The sequence below is a fragment of the Pelecanus crispus genome, chromosome 6 (assembly GCF_030463565.1).
Source record: "Pelecanus crispus isolate bPelCri1 chromosome 6, bPelCri1.pri, whole genome shotgun sequence".
In the NCBI taxonomy this organism is placed as follows: domain Eukaryota; kingdom Metazoa; phylum Chordata; class Aves; order Pelecaniformes; family Pelecanidae; genus Pelecanus; species Pelecanus crispus.
Genome location: NC_134648.1, coordinates 29336107 through 29352969, shown reverse-complemented (window position 1 = coordinate 29352969; position 16863 = coordinate 29336107). Strand labels below are relative to the sequence as shown.

The window sequence follows — 16863 nt, the reverse complement described above, 5'->3', positions numbered from 1 at the left end:
ATGTAATTAAGGTCATGAAGTTGCTTATATGTATTTGGTATTCCTGATTGTGCCTTTGACACTCTTGCTTTTCTTGATCGTAGGTTGGACTTGCCAGACAATTCCAAGTAGATTCTGTTCCTCAAGGCAGTCGATCACGGCTGACTGGATAGCTGACTACTGGATCGATGAACAGAAATTCACTGAGATGACATAGGGAGGGGTGTCAAGGACAATGGTGCAGAAAAAGAAAATCTGCCCTCGGTTACTCGACTATCTTGTGATCATTGGAGCCAGGTAATGTAAAAGAGTCTCAGCACTGCTTTTGCTTGGGCAGTAGAGTGGAGATAAATAGCCTAGCATCCATTGATGAAACCTTGCTTGGTGCTGAGGAAGTGCTGTCTGGAGTGCATGCAGAATACCATAATGGGAGCATCTGCTTGGGCTAGGGCACTTTTTGGAAGATCGTAGTGCAGCCAAAGTTTTTCAACTTGCAGTCTTTAGACTCCTTTTCAAGGGTCTGCAAAGGGTGACTAAGAAAAGCCAATTTATATATGACTCTCTGGTAGCCTGTGTGTCTGAACTTTGCTTCAACTGGCATCAGGATAGAGGGATTCACAAATTGAAAATACTGAAAGCCACATGCAAGTAAAATACTAGTTTGGGGTTACTTTTCTAGCTTTTGAAGTGTAGTCTGTAAACTCAGTTTAAAAAAATAATTTGGAACTTGCCTTACTTGGCTGTTTCTCCCTCTAATACTAATTTATTCTCATAGGAATGATATGAATGCTTTCTTTTTTTAAAGTTTTATTAACTATCAGTAGATAAAATGTTATTTACTGAAAGCATATATGAAATGTGGGGTTGATATGTGTGCTGTTTGTCAAATACACAGGTGCTCAGTAAATGTCATTTTTCTTTATTCAAAGTTTATGCAGTAACTTTCTGCCAGTCTATTTAATGTGTGTATTCCAAAGTCTATTTTACTTTCATTTCTAAATATCAGTGGTTTATGTGCATCAGCCTATTGCTTTACCTTCCACTTTCTTTTCAGAATACTTTGAGTGCAATATTTAAATAGGCTAAGTGGAGGAAATTACATAATCCTAAGTAATTATTATTGTATTTTATGGACAGTATAATTTAATAGTTTGATTACTTCTTATTGTCAGTAGAAAAATAACCAAGTTTTCCATATGTGTGTCACCGACTGGGAAAAGGAGGAGGAAGAAATGTTAACTGCCTCCTCCAGTGATGCTTATAGTGTCTGATGTTCTCATTTAGAAATTTACTAGCATCACTTCTGGACTCCTACAATTCTCTTGCTTTTTGCTGGGCAGCGGTAGCTAGATTGCTGATGTTCAGAGGTCTGTTGTCTCATTAGGCACTTCAACAAATGCTTATGATAAGAGATGGAGCTGACTGAAGTAGCTTCTACTGCAAAGTCCTTAGGAGCTCCATGTGGCCTTTACCATTATATCTTGTTATCCACTGTGCACAAATAGCAATGCCTTTTGGAAGTATTCCCTTTTTTTAGATGCAAATTTTCTAAATGTCTGAGAAGACTCTGTCTTTGTAGCTAATATTACTGCAAAGGCATGAACTGATGATACATTCACTGGTACTTTGTTGATTACATTTTTTTTTAACCATTTACTGCCAGATAGACTCTCTAAACAGTACCAGCATTATTTGATATTTCTTCTTCAGCAGATGGTGCATTAGTTGTATCCACTAATGTATAAAAGCTTTTTAGGGTTTCTTTTTTTCTTTTCGTACAGTATTTTGGTACTTTACTGTACAGGCAGTATGAATTTTGTTACCAATTTATGCTTCATTACTAAAACATTTTTACTTTTTCTTTAATAAAGTATTAGTTTGGGAGTATTAGTCAGCAGAGGTATTTACACCAGTGATTTTCTTTTGTAAATTACAAACATTCTATTACTACTTGTTTGGGTTTTCTCACCTCTCAGATAAGAGAAAAGCAAGTGTCGTATTTATTTTGAAATGGGCAAATCTAAAGTATCAAAGTGAGAAAATGTCTTGTGTGAGATCCCATAGGAGAGTGATGGTGGAGCCAGGTCTCCTACATCCCATTTAGTAAACATGATACTAAATGCTAATTACTTTGGAAAATGGTGAGAGATCAGACTTTATAGCTAAGGGGTCAAACCAAAGAGAGGTTGTTCTGAGGATATATTTTTCTTCCTTCACTCTGTGGATCTCATACTATTCCTCTGGCAGTTATTCAGTAACTTTCATGGAAAAGTAGTGGTAGGAAAATAATTAATACCTTGAAAGAATCTGTTCTTCTGGTGGAAAATTAGGAATAAACAGTATTGCCTTTCAGTCTTTGTGTTCCATTAGTGATTTGTGGTACAAAGGTTGGTGAGCCACAGTGTTAAATAGTTCTGCGTATTACTACCCAGCTTTTATAGTAACTTACACTTCAAATCCAACTTGAAAATCAAACACAGAAATATGTATATCTATGGTTGCTAGAGCTTTTTAATGAAAATTTTACAGATGAGGTCTGTATTGTTCTACCATTTGTCTGAGTTCTTTCCTAGGAAATTCTTCTTTTTCCCAGTTAGGAATTGATACTGGATTTTCTCATTTAATTTTTCATCTTGTTCAAAAATGGCTGAAATCCAGGGGGTTTTCATCTTACTGTATATTTGGAGAGGGACAGTGTATTTCCTACTCAAGTGTTGCCCAGAAACTTGTGCAGTTAAATTCATTTTGGAAATCAAAGTCAGGGAAACATGACAATACAATGTTCTCCTGGGAACAACATACGCCTGAAACTCCTTTTCTTGGTCGAATTTGAACAGGCTCCTTGTTGGGCCTTGATAATGATGGTACAGACCATTATTTAACCTTTCTGCAATCATGGCTAGTGACTGAGAAGGTGCAGTTTCCCTGGATAGTAGGGGAGAGAAGAAACAAATATGAAGCTGAGCCCGCAGGCTCCTGACATGTTAGTAGGGAGATACCAAAGACTTTTATTGGCATTAGTCAACTATGTATGTTTTTTTTGTTTGCTTTTTTTGTAGGCAGCCAAGTAGTGATAGTGTTGCTCAGACTCCTGAACTGCTGCGACGTTACCCTCTAGAAGACCATGTGGACTTTCCTCTACCGCCTGATGTTGTATTCTTCTGCCAGCCAGAAGGATGCCTGAGCGTACGGCAAAAACGCATGAGCTTCCGTGATGACACTTCCTTTGTCTTCACACTCACAGACAAGGATACAGGAGTCATTCGCTATGGAATCTGTGTCAACTTCTACCGCTCCTTCCAGAAGCGAGTACCCAAGGAGAAGGGAGAAGGCACAGGGGGGCATCGAGCTCGGGAGGGACAGAAAATCCCCAAATCTGGGGATGCATCTGCACCCCAAGAGGAAGTGGGCACTGAGAGTTTGGAGAGTGGTTCTTCACTGCAGGCTCCCAGTACAGAGTCTACCCCAGATGTGAATCGATCACCGCGCAGCAAGCGTCTGGCCAAAGGCAGCCATCGCTCTCGGAACAGCACTCTGACTTCTCTGTGCATCCTTAGTCATTATCCCTTCTTTTCCACCTTTCGTGAGTGTCTATACACCCTCAAGAGACTTGTGGACTGCTGTAGTGAGAGACTGTTGGGCAAGAAGTTGGGGATTCCTCGTGGGGTGCAGAGGTATGTTGAGGGGGAAGAAAGAACTTTTTCGTCCCACCGTTTGTGTCCTGGGCTGCAATTGTCTGCATGGCAAATTGTGGCTACAGGTGTGGTTGCAGAAGCAGCCAAACACCCGTGGTTGACCTTTTTGCTGTTTTAACCCAGGATCACAGTAGGAAAAGGAAATTTTTGTGATGATTTCTTTAAAACTTCTCTGTCTGATTCTGTAACCTGGTATGATTTTCATTTTTGGTACACCTAAGGAGGCGCTATCTTGCTAACAACTGACTGAGCGTGATCTTTTCTGAAGCTGAGCACTGATGCTGGTATTGTTGCTTTGGCATATAAGCTCCGTGGCAGTGTACATCAGGACTGATTCTCTGGCAAATTAGAAACAGGCAAGAAATAACAGAGAGAATTTCCACTTGGGGCAAGAGGGAAATGATGAAAGTGTGCTTAATGAGCTTGTGAAATGATCTGAGCTTCAGGGTGGGAGAGAAAAGACTAGAGAAGCAGGAACGTCTGAAAGAGATCAAAGTACGGTATTTGAAGGGGAGAGGGAGGAGAGGTAGAAGACAAAGGAGTTGTCTAGGAAGCATATGGGAATAGGGGTTGGTAACAGCAAATTAACAGGAACTGGGTCTATTTTTATTGTAATGTAGCAATCTTACTATCTGCTGTTACAATGTTGGGTATGTAGCAAAAGCTGTTGCACTGTAGTGTACAGGAGGAACAATGTCTTTATGTATATCAGTCATGGATGTATATCTGTGCTATTGTGCCTGACACCTACATTCCAGGATGATATTTTCCTTTCCAATATGCTAACTGAAAAGTAAAAACATAAAATTAATCTCTGGAGGAGGAGGGGATTATCTCAACAGTAGGAGGGATGGGGCTGTGAGATAGCTCATAATGTGAGTTAAGTAGCTTGGTACAGTCCAAATTAATCTTGTCAAAAGCAAAAAATGACAGGACATCGATAATTTTCATCTTTATAAGCTCTTTACATTTTGCATGAAAGGGGAAATCTGTCCCGTTCACAGAGCAGTAGCTTACTTCTTGGGTTACTGCCCTGAAATAGTTCTAGGAGAGTGTCCCGGGCTTATGACTGATTCCTGCATTAGCAGATTTATCACCTGAATCCACTGACTGTTGGGGAAAAAATGATTCTGTCAGAACACAACTTCCCCCCCCCAATGGAAGTATGTGTTAAGGGAGCTTATTTTGTCACTGGGTTTAGTCTGATAACTACTGCAGCAGAAAAAAGCTAAATTCCATGATTTTCCTCAACTCTGAGCTCATTTGATTTTTGAAAGGGGTGCTAAAGTATTGCAGTGTTTGAATGGCATGTAGTATTTGCAAAAATTTGCTCTTGTTGGACATAATTCTTAAAGAGAAGAACTGAGTGACAGATGAGAAGGGCAAGAGAAGGAATGCTGAGCATGCCTCTCTGGGAAAAGTAAAGCAGCATGTTTGAATTATCATGTGGTTTGCAAGCCGTGACCTGGAAAAGTAGAATAGTTTTGAAGTGGTGGCAGAATAAAGGTGAAACTGAGTCCTTACAGCTTGCAAAAATTTGAGTGTGCCTGTTAACAGCCTCATGTCCTGTGCACTACAGGAGGCTGAAGGAAGAGTAGAGGATGAGAAACATCACAGTTCCTGAGAGGCGTATCACTTATATCAGGCATATCAGTATAATCTCAACTTGCCCTTCTTTTGACCCCTCCAGATTTCTCTAATTTTTGTTCCTTCCTGAAGCCTCCAGTGTCATAATCTTTTTTCTTTTTCTTTAATTTTAAGTTGTGAACTGTAACCTCTAATTTGAACCCATACCGTTCTAAGGTATCTATTACAATAACTGAAGATACTTATCAGGCTGAAATTTTTTGCAGAATGGCTACAACAGGTTTGCAGCCTTCACTGTGCTACAACACTAAGGGCTGAAGTGGACAAGCCACTTTGCTTCCCTTGTCAGACCCAGTTTCTAGTTTTGAAGCTCCGAAGGCCCTGAGCAATGCTGTTACTTGCGTTTAGGCCAGCCCGTCTGTGAGCTACAAGCTTGCAGATTCCTAGCTTAGGGCATGGAAAAATTGCTGCTTATTTTGCTAAGGTGCCTAAATGCTTTCTAGACAGCTTTCAGAAATTTATATTCTCAGCTGTAATGCATCCACTTCTGCCATGGGTTGTGCAGCTCTTAAGAATGATACAATGCAATTTAGGATAGGATGAAAAAGAGTATTTTATCATGCTGAAATATCTGGGAGATCTTGGTGTGGCATATTTTTATTACCTCAGGTTTAGTTCCTATTCTTGCAAAGGTTTGGAGGACTGCTGGAAGCAGAATCTTGCAATCAATCAGTCTGCCACAATTCTGGACAAGATATGAGAGTATCCTATGTGCATGCTGCATTTCAAGCACCAGGGCAACGAATGAACTCTCAGACGGAAGTGGCGTACTTGTGTTGATTCTTGCCAGTGACATACTTGTATTGATTCCTGCCACAGAAAGATTTATACTTCCCCACAGTGGTTGTTTCAGTAAGCTTAAATCCCTACCTTCCATTCCTCTGTGTGATTGAATGTTTGTTAGCTGCATCTTTTAATTCTCAGTGGATCTACCCTTTCCCTGGAAGAGCCTTGTGGAATGGCGGTCAGGTGAAATTCTTGGAATATTAACCTTGTTGTTCTCCCTGTACAGGGATACAATGTGGCGGATTTTCACAGGCTCCCTGTTGGTGGAGGAAAAGTCTAGTGCATTGCTACATGACTTGCGGGAGATTGAGGCCTGGATATACCGGCTGCTTCGGTCACCGATGCCCATTGCTGGTCAGAAACGGGTGGATGTGGAAGTCTTGCCACATGAGTTGCAGCCGGCTTTGACCTTTGCTCTTCCTGATCCATCCCGCTTCACCTTGGTGGATTTTCCATTACATCTGCCTTTGGAGTTGTTGGGCGTGGATGCCTGTCTGCAGGTGCTGACCTGCATCCTTCTGGAGCACAAGGTGAGAAGGGAATAGTTGATCTTTGATAGGTATATAGGAAACTCTGCCTCCCTCAAAACCAGGGTAGACTGGATGTGTAGAACAGCTGTCTCCTGCACTGCCTGGAATCAATTTGTCTGCAGGGGGAAGGAATAGCTCCTGAGGTTCCTGTTTTGGAAAGTTTTGCTCTCACTCAGAAAAGCACCTGAAGCTTGTTTTCAGACAGATTAATGGGGTGTCATCCAGTTCACAGCTGTCAAATCAGAGGCCTGCAGGCTGTGATCTTTGTGTACCCCTGGGGGAGTATTAGAAGTGAATGACTGCTGCAGTGCTAATATGAGTTTCTTTGGTTGCAGGTTGTATTGCAGTCCCGAGATTATAATGCGCTCTCAATGTCTGTGATGGCCTTTGTGGCTATGATCTACCCATTAGAGTACATGTTCCCAGTGATCCCTCTGCTTCCCACCTGCATGGCCTCTGCAGAACAGGTGCATATTTTTCCTTTATTGGTCTTTTGCAAAGGATGTTTCTGTGATGTCTGAAACTTATATAGGAGTAGTCCTTGTCTCCTTCCCTGCTGTTTTCTCAGGGATTGTAGCAAAGTCTGCCTTGCAAAGAACATTCTTTGAGCACCAGTAACTATTTAAATCATATCACTATTTATCACTGTTTAATCACCACTTATTTAGGATATCTTCAAGGTATGCTTAGTGAATAGTACGATTCAAGGCAGTAGTTCACAAGCAATGGCCTGAAAGGCCATAGATCCACAGTATTACGATATTTACCTCCCCCCCCCCAGCAACTGAGTATTAAGGTTTGTTGGGGAGTGTCCAGCATAATACTTAAGGACGCTCGAGGGCTACTGATTCAGAACTTAGAAACTATTGACTGCAATTTGTTCTCCTCAGAAATATGAAGTGTTGAGCTACTTCAGCTGGGAGCCTGGGTTTTACCAATAGTTGGCTCTCTGCAGGAGCTCATGATTTTGCTTGGAAAGATAGAATTCAGGCCATCTTACTACTTCAGTGCTGTCCTGCAACTGATGCTGCAGGTTTGTTCTTATACTGCCCCTTGGAGGTGACCAGCTGTTCTAGATTAAAGAATAAATTAGCCTCCCAAGCCACTGGTCTCAAGCTGCTACATGCCTTACTGATTTAAACCTTTTCCCTCTGCTGATTCCCTCATCAGAAACAACCTGAATTTCTCTTAAGTTTTCCATGTACATTTGAAAATATGTGTCTATTTCTTCTGCTTCCTAGAGATGTTACTGTTTTGAAACCAAATTACTATTACAAGGGTAAAGCCCTTGCAAGGATAAAGCCATATTTACAATGGCACAGACTCAGTTTTAGCTGAGGGTGTATTCATCTGTGACTTGCTGCTTCTCTAGTTAGGCTCTTACTCTGCTCATCTTTTTTCTTGGTCCATGGTAGATGTGGCAAGCTGTTAGATTAGCTAAGTTTTTTCCAAAGAGCCATGCAGCCATATAAATTACATCCCTGGGGTGGGGCGGGGCACGGGAGGTGGGAATTTATTTTCTTCTAGATGAAAATCAAAGCACTCTGAGCAGGAGCTTTTATTCTTCTTCTTTTTTTTTTTTTTTTTTTTTCTTTTTTGGAAATGTTCCTATTGTATGGAATTAATTACTTATTTATCAATGCCTTATGTGTTGTTATGTGTTGTCTCCTCTGTTATAAACATACTGTAGTTAATAAATATTTGCGAAGAACATGGTGATATCAAATGCAGATCTTGTCCTTATTAAAGTCTCTCTTTCTCTCAGTTGCTTCTAGCCCCTACACCTTATATCATTGGTGTTCCAGCAAGTTTCTTCCTTTACAAACTGGATTTTAAAATGCCTGATGATGTATGGCTTATTGACCTGGATACCAATAGGGTAAGTGGTGCCCATAAGGACTTGTGGCTTTGTTTCCAGGGAACTATGCACTTTCATCAATTTACCCACTGAGAATTTAAGAATGCCTGGCCTCAGTCCACCTTTGCCACTCCTGTCTTAAACTTTAGGTTACCGTTCCTTGTTGTCTCTTGAGGTCCCCATTTTTTTTGCTCCTAAGGCTTTCTTTTTCAGTTAATCCATCTGGCTATATCATTAGAAGATAAATCCTCAAACAAATGATAAAACTGTCGTCTTGAGTATTTGTGACCCTGTCTCTTATAGCCCTACCTAAGAAACCCAATCTAATAAGAGCCTTCCAGCCACATTGGTTGTCATGATTCAGATGGGACCATGTCTCCTGCTTTCACTGGGGCGTGAGCAAGGCTATTTCAAGGGAAATGTGTATAAGGTCTTCTACTTGATGGAAATTCCAAAGGATGAGTGTGGGTTCATTCAAACTTCTCTTTTTTTTTTGTGGTAAATGATAAAGTAACTCCTCCATTGTTTTTGATATTGTAAACAATAACAACAGTAAAGAAGTGAAAATCAAAGTATTGATGCAGGTGTCTGTCTGTGGGGGTTGTGTTGTGGGGTTTTTTTATTAATTATTTTACTTCACGGCTTTTATTCCTTGATCTCTGGAGTGGTAGAGATTCAGGAGATTCTGTTTTGGAAATGACTGCAGGTGGGGAATTTTTAGTCTGTTGCTGTGCTTAATTCCAGGTGATCGTTCCCACAAATGCAGAATCTTTGCCAGCACTGCCAGAACCAGAAGCTTCAGAGCTGAAAAAGCATCTGAAACAGGTAATAAGCACTTCGGGGAAAGGACTTGGATTCAGTAGAACTTAGCAGATGTAGTCTTGCACAGGTCTTCTGCTATACTGGACAAAAATGCAAGTCAGCAAATGTAAAGCAAAATGTATTAAAAGCAGGTGTGTATCCTGGCACATCAGATGGATGTGAAAATGTATCCGACTATTAGAATTCTCTTGTTCAAGAAAGTGCCCGTTGGTCAGTCATGGAGAGATCTACTTCTCGGAATGTGGAGGTGGGCTAATCAATAGGATGGCTGATTAAACAACGTTATAGGGGTATCTTCTTTTGAGCTCCCTGAGCTGTATGACTTGCTAACATTGTCTTCTCCTGACTAAGCTAAATCTGAGACTTCCATCTTGTTTCAGATCTCCTGTAGTTTCTCCAGAGGACTTCGTTGTTATTTTTGTTAGCTGTTTCATCTTTTGCTGTCTCTGCTGCTTCCACCTTTGTCATTTGTAGGGGAAGCACGGGACTAGAAATTTTCTGTCAACCTGTTTACAATGCCTCTTTCATATAGTTGGCCTGTTAGAACATCCCCCATGTTAGAAAACAACAGCATTTTGAGCTTGAAAAGCAATATCAGTTGATACAGATGTTGTGGTAGGTATCCAGTTGCTGCTTTTCTATCTTAATGGAGAGAGTTAATTTGGAAAAGTGAGTGGTCACTGAGGCTTATAACTGCAGTTAATTTCTTAGCCAGGTGTGGGGTAATTTGAAATGCTCCTGGATGCAACAGAGGGTTTCTGGTTTTTACTGTTGTTTGGGGCTACCTTGTTTCGAGTTGGTGCAGCAAATTCCAGATTCCTCCTTTACATTTGCTATGTGGGCTTTAAACTCTGACCTGATCCATCAAGCTATGATCATCTTTGTTTCCCCTCCATTCACAGATCTGTGTATGAGGTCTCAGTCTCTCCTCTCAGGTCCTGCTAAGCCATTAATCAGCTTGGGTCATCCTGGCTGATTGTGTCAAGCAGGTTTTATCTCTTTATTTCTGTTTTCCTTATGCACGCTGCATGCAGTATCTAAAGGTAAAGTGTGTTACTAATGTGATGAGTCCTGCTCTTTCTCTCTCCTCAGAGACCAGGAGAGCAAAGTGTGTAACCTTTATGATACCCCAGTACCTGCTGTCAGCACAGATTAAAGTGATGTGTTGCTTGGAGTTTTGTTAGATGCACCTTCCCCCCACTTCTGCCTCACCCCCTTGCAATTTCAGGCACTATTCATCAAAACTCTCTCGCTAGGACAAAGTTGGATATCAGAAGAACAAATTGCAATTTCCTTGAAGACATATTTAAAATTCTCGGAGTGTTCACCCAAATTCAGGTTACATCCCTATGTATTCCTGTAGGCATTATCGTTAAGAGTTGACCATTGGCAAAGGAGAAGTAGCGCTACTTGTTGCTGTATGAAGTAGAGAAGTCTAAATTGTGGCCCACATCACTAAGGTTAACACTTTTGTGTACCTTTGGGTCTTAGTATCAATGAACAAAATTCAGGATATCTGCTTTTAAACTGCAGTAGAAAGTTCTTAGCTGCATCAATAAGGACAGCAGCCTTTCCACTTTCCAGAGTGGCCAGATGTGAATGTTTGGGGGTGGGGCAGTTAGACCTCTTCCCCAAGATGTGCCTATTTTGTGGTCCTTTTTATTTCCTCTCATTTGCGATATTTGGTAGTAATAGATTTTTTTTTTTTTTCCTTCCATCTGTTTCTCTGTGGTCATGTGTTCGTCTTGGCTCTGATGGGCTGCTGGTGTTATCATATGATCTTCCATCTTGCCTCCAGTGTCTGGTTAGCATGACTGCAATCACTCAGAAACAGCTGCTCACTCCTGACAACAAGGTTCTTTATTTTATTCTTTTCCCCTCGATTTTCCATTTTACCCTTTTCCTTTAGAGTTTTGGTTTTTGTTTTGGTTTATATATTTATTTATTTTAAAAATAAAAGATGGAGACTCAGTGGGCAAATGGGAGAAATGAGGAAGATTTAGAATTGTTCTGGGTGTCCAGGACTGATTTACCACTTGTGCTGCTCCAGTGCATATCCTTGAAGATGTTATGAGGGTTGAAGAGGATGGTAGCTTTATGGAGAGATGAAGACCTCATTCAGATGGGAAGTGGAGGTTTGTAGGGATACAGGCAGATGCCCGTGTAAAGGTGTCTCCACATTGTCCTGGGATATCAAACTCACTGGTTCAATGGCCAAGTTGCAAGGCAAGTTTCAAGGCCTCTACGTCCCACGATGTATTCAAATTACACATGGGTGTAACTCTGCAATAAGTTGTACACAGTGCCATACTACTAGTGGTCCAATTTGGACTATCTGTTTTCATGTCATATCATGAATGATCTAGCAAAGTGGACTTCTGTGCTACCCCTTGGCTGGCTCCAGGACTGTTTCAACATTGAGGAGATCGTTTTGACAATCCACATAAAGGAGGGTCTGGAGATACTTGTTGACTCAGCATAGGAGACCGTTTAAGACACACTAATGGAGCATGCACAATTGTTGCAGTTGCCTAGAGGGCATGGTAGCTCTTATCTCTCTCTAGTTCCTTGAATAACTTTTCTTGCTGAATGTGTGCATAATGTTGTCGTCGTTAGGCACTGGCCAGCATGAGTCTGAATACGCAGCCCATTCTTAATCTAGAGAAGTTCCACGAGGGGCAGGAGGTGCCACTGCTGCTGGGAAGACCGCAGAATGATTTGCAGTCTACTCCTTCCACAGAATTCAACCCTCTGATTTATGGAAATGATGTGGACTCTGTGGATGTGGCTACCAGGTGAGGCTGAACAGGAAGCTAGTGTTGAGTCTTCATAAAGTTTGCACTTGAAGGCAGCACAGATGCTTCTGTAGGTCCTGTGGTGGAAGCAGTATCTTCCAGGTTCTACTGCAGGTTCTACTTTACATCATGGGGAAAAAAAAGAGCAGAAATTACAGTGTTTATCTCAGATCTATTAACTGCATGAACATGACTATGTATCTTGAGGGTGTTTTGTTTCTTGCATTTTCCTATAGATCATCCACTTTACCTGGACTTGTCAGTCTAATATTGTATCCTCATCTTAAATCACTTGAACTACAAAAAAAGCTGGGGACTTAGTTGTCACCTCAGCTAGTGGATATGAGAACAATGTCCCTCATTGGGTGGGTCTTGGTGTTGAGGTGGTGAATTAAAACAAAGTGATTTCTTGGGTTTTTTTCGTTTTCTTTTTTTAAAGACAACTGTTTTCTAAGATGACAGTTTTTCGTACTGGGTTACCATTTTTCAAAGGTTTGAAAGATTGCCGACTGCATGCCTTTTAAAGGCTCTCTGCCTTCTTTTCTGCTGTGTTTTGTGTTTTTGTCTGATATATTGTTCTCTGTTTCTTTTTAGGGTTGCTATGGTGAGATTCTTCAACTCACCAAATGTTTTGCAAGGTTTCCAGATGCATACTCGCACTCTTCGTCTCTTCCCACGACCAGTGGTGGCCTTCCAGGCAAATTCTTTTCTTGCCTCTAGGCCCAAGCAAACACCTTTTGCAGATAAGCTTTCCAGGACACAGGCAGTAGAATACTTTGGAGAATGGTCACTCAACCCTACTAACTATGCTTTCCAAAGAATTCATAACAGTAAGTTTTGGTCTTGCCTTTCCTGCACTTGGATGTAATGCAGGAACTTAAAAAGCAAAGAAATTGTAGGGAAGGACTTAGTTATACACCATATTATTCCTGCTGGGGAGGGAAATCCAAATCAAGGAACATTTTTCTATTTTTGTGTATGTCCTCATGTGTTTTTACCAAGCTGGCCCTGCTATTAGCCACTTGCTCCTCCAATTAATTTTACCTCTTGTCTTGTTTGGTTATGGAGAAGTCTTGTAGGCTTCTTAGAATAGACTGTCCCTTCCTTTGTGCAAGACTTAGTAGGTGGTAGCCTCACTGTGAGTGAAGCCTTTGACACCAATAAATGAGTTCAATTAACTCTCTCCTTGTTTTGTTGTGCAGACATGTTTGACCCAGCACTGATTGGTGACAAACCGAAGTGGTATGCTCACCAGCTGCAGCCCATCCACTATCGTGTCTATGACAGTAATTCACAGCTGGCTGAAGCACTGAATGTCCCAGTAGAGAAAGAAACAGACTCTGATCCCACTGATGACAGGTTAGTGGGGAGCATAACCCTAACCATAACATGATAGTTACTTCAGCTCACTGGGCCTCTCCTACTTCTCGTTTGCAGCCTTTTTCTCTAGCCTGTCAGGTTGCTGTTTCATTTCTTCTGTCTGGGCAGAATACTGACACTGAAGTAAATTGTCTCACTGCTCTGTCATCACAGCAACTTCCTAACCTTTTGCTAGTGTCTTCTCAAGCCTTCATTTAATGTGATTCTCTATTTGTATTTTCCTGTTTTCTTTTGCTACCGGTATGCCGCTTGACATTTGGTATTTCCTCCCACCCTAACGCTTTTTTCTTCCATGCTGTTCTTTCTCTGGTTATTTCTATTGCAGTACTACAAGTACTCCCACCCATCCTACCACTCTTTCAAATCTCTCCTTGGTGCACGTAGTTATGCGAAGCTTGTTAGTACTAACCACTACCTGAGACCTCCTTGTGTGTCCAGTAAAATGAGAGTAAACATTTTGTTACGGTAGTTTTGGCCATATTTCCCAGAGTTTTGCATCTAGTTTTATTATTCTTCATTCTCCGCTAGCCTGTGAGATCTTTCAGGCTTGGGCTTGCACATCTTTTACATTCTACACAGCACCAGTGGTCCTGACAGAGTGGGATTTATCATTAGTATAAAAAGGGAATGCTTTTACTTGTGATTTCCAGTTCCCTTGAAGTCATCCTACACACAGACACAGACACACAGAGAATTAATATGCTACTCCCTGCTCACTTATGCTTGACCTCATTAACTTTGCTGGGAGCCTTTAAATGTCTTCCCGTATGTCTCTTGATGTACCTCAGAGTTATCTCATTTGCTCTGACCTTTCATGAAGCTGGCTTCTGGCTCTTGCCAGAAATTTGTTTGTAGAGACTGTAATATCATGAGATTTTTAAGAGGCCCATGAAAACAGTGCTGATTCACATCTTTGAAACATCAGGCCCTGCTGTTGCTGTTATGCTGCCATTCATCTCTCTTTCTCACCTGTTGTGGCAGTGGCAGTGACAGTGTCGACTATGACGACTCAAGTTCCTCCTACTCCTCCCTCGGTGACTTTGTCAGTGAGATGATGAAATGTGACATTAATGGCGATACCCCAAGTGAGTAACTTTGAGCTGTACTTTCACAAGGTCCACATAGGTTCCTCTTCCCCATTCATCTGCACTGTGGGAAAAATGCCTCCCCTAAGTCCCTGAATCAGAGCAAAGTATTGTTTCATTGTAGTCTTGCTCTGCGGTAAAAGTGTCTTCTATACTTACTCCTTCTTCAATGTCCAGGGGTCGGCTGAAAAAAGACATTTCTCCTGCTTATAAACAATGCTCTCCAAAGAACACTGGGAGGAGGAAGAACACAAAAAGGTGCTGCTGAACAAAACTGACTCACTAGATCTGGAAACAACCTGCTGCTGCCAGTAGATACTGTGCAACATGGGCAGCAGAATAAGAGCTTTCTCCTGCCCCCGCATATTGGTTCTCAGTGCTGGCTTTAATGAGTCACTCTATCCTAGTGGGGACAGGAAAATGCATTCTTTGTGGCTTATGTGGAGCTGCGGCAATAGCTGTTCTTGTGATAGTGGGAAACTCTCACTTTCTTCAATAAACTAAATCTAGGAATGCCAACAGACTTTCCTGTGTCCCAAGGACAAGAGTTAATAATCATAAGTTGCAACAGAAGAAATTCTGCTTGGACATAAGGGAAAGATCTTAATGGTTAGTGTAGTTAAACAGGTTCCCAGGATCACAGTAGAATATCAAGCTTTGGAGACTTTCAAAACTCAGGGGACAAGGCCCCGAGCAACCTGCTTTAACTTTGAAGTTACCCCTGCTTTGAGCAGCGAGTTGGAATAGATGACCTTCAAAAGCCCTCTACAACCTAAATTTTTATGTAACTTTATTCTACTGAGCAGTCCTCATCTGCCAGGGATCTTTAGGTACATGGGCAAAAGGCTTTGGAAGGCAGTGTTCTTTAATGCAAAATGATGTGTTTGCAGATGTTGACCCCCTGACTCACGCAGCCCTTGGTGATGCTAGTGAAGTGGAATTTGATGATTTTCAAGAATATTCAGGGGATCTGGATGAACAGGCCATGGACAGTGAAAACTCCCAAGAGAACAACCAGCCTCGTTCAAGTTCCAGTACTACAGCCAGTAGCAGTCCCAGCACTGTCATCCATGGAGTGAATCATGTGTGTACTGAGATGAGTTCAGCCCAAGATCAGCATATTAGGATGTAAAGAATGGGAGAATGCACGTGGTTCTTTCTGAGAAGGGCAAAAGCTGATAGGACTGTGAAACCACGCACAGATTAAATTGCATGCTCTCTGGACTTTCTGAGCAAGGTGGAGTTTACTGGTACCCTCTTGTGCTGGGATAGAGCATTCCTGTACATAAAAGCTCCCATGCATTGGAAAAAGCAGCATTAACAGAGAGCAGTGGTCCAGGTTGTGACTGCAGGAATTGCTTTTACAGAGTCTGGAAGGACCTGATGCATTAGAGGAACAGGGAGTGGGTGGGGAAACTCGTGAATCTGTGGTCATTTAGGAAGAATGGGAGTTGCTTGCATAACCACAAACCAGAGTAACAGAGAGTCCTTATCCTCAGCTAACACTAGTAAGATCTGTTTTACAGGGGAGTAAGTCCCTAGAACAACGCACAAATATTGCAGTGTATATAAAATCCTAGATTAGAGCCACGGATACTGGGGATGGGGTCGGGGCCCAGTAAAAACAGCAAGGACCCTGCAGACTTCCCAGTTTGAAATAATTGTTCTTGTCCTGCCCTTCAGTTGTATGTAACGCAAATTAGCGAACAGATCAATGATTTGACTGGTCCACAGGAGTCAGCAGATTCAGCAGAAATGGAAGACAAGTTGGTTGCTGGATTTTCAAACCATCTCCCTTCCTTGCCACTGCAACCAAGCTTTCCCAAGATAAGCTTGGATCGTCGTGAGAGTGACAGTGCAGCTGGCAGCATGAGCTCCTCAGAAGGGGTGGTGAGGAAACGAGAGTATGACAATCCATACTTTGAACCACAGTATGGTTTTCCTACGGAGGATGAAGATGATGAGCAGGAAGAGAGCTACACCCCAAGATTTAACCAGAATCTCAACGGAAGCAGGTGAGTCCTTCTTGTCTCCTGCCCTTCTGTACAGCACTGTTGGGGTTTCCATCTGCTTCATGTAGTTTAACGTTCATTCGTTCAAATGTCTTTTGCACCTGAAATGTATTGTGGATCACTTCCATTTAATATCGCAATTCTGTAAACCCTTCTGGTTTGAGTAAAGACGCTTGCTCAGTTCCCTCAGTTTCTTGCTTTTATGTAAGCAGTAGGAGCTAACAGAATTATCAGTTCTTCCTAGAAGCATTCTAGTGTATCACCTACTGATGTC

The 16863-nt window shown here is 41.7% G+C and overlaps 1 protein-coding gene across 35 annotated transcripts in view; it reads left to right on the top strand.

The window, feature by feature from the left end:
- Positions 1 to 214: 214 nt before the first annotated feature.
- Positions 215 to 16863, top strand: part of MADD (MAP kinase activating death domain) — a 60946-nt gene continuing 44297 nt past the window's right edge. For 18 of the 35 annotated variants that reach the window (XM_075711970.1, XM_075711976.1, XM_075711971.1 and 15 more), the window contains exons 1-12: positions 215 to 276; positions 3039 to 3653; positions 6334 to 6637; positions 6973 to 7104; positions 8403 to 8516; positions 9240 to 9320; positions 11934 to 12112; positions 12707 to 12942; positions 13315 to 13471; positions 14474 to 14577; positions 15468 to 15661; positions 16312 to 16592. In XM_075711970.1, coding sequence (XP_075568085.1) covers positions 215 to 276; positions 3039 to 3653; positions 6334 to 6637; positions 6973 to 7104; positions 8403 to 8516; positions 9240 to 9320; positions 11934 to 12112; positions 12707 to 12942; positions 13315 to 13471; positions 14474 to 14577; positions 15468 to 15661; positions 16312 to 16592 — 2459 coding nt within the window. Of the gene's footprint in view, positions 277 to 3038; positions 3654 to 6333; positions 6638 to 6972; positions 7105 to 8402; positions 8517 to 9239; positions 9321 to 11933; positions 12113 to 12706; positions 12943 to 13314; positions 13472 to 14473; positions 14578 to 15467; positions 15662 to 16311; positions 16593 to 16863 lie in introns of those variants that run through there. The other 17 variants (XM_075711992.1, XM_075711987.1, XM_075711989.1 and 14 more) reach the window with 3 other exon arrangements.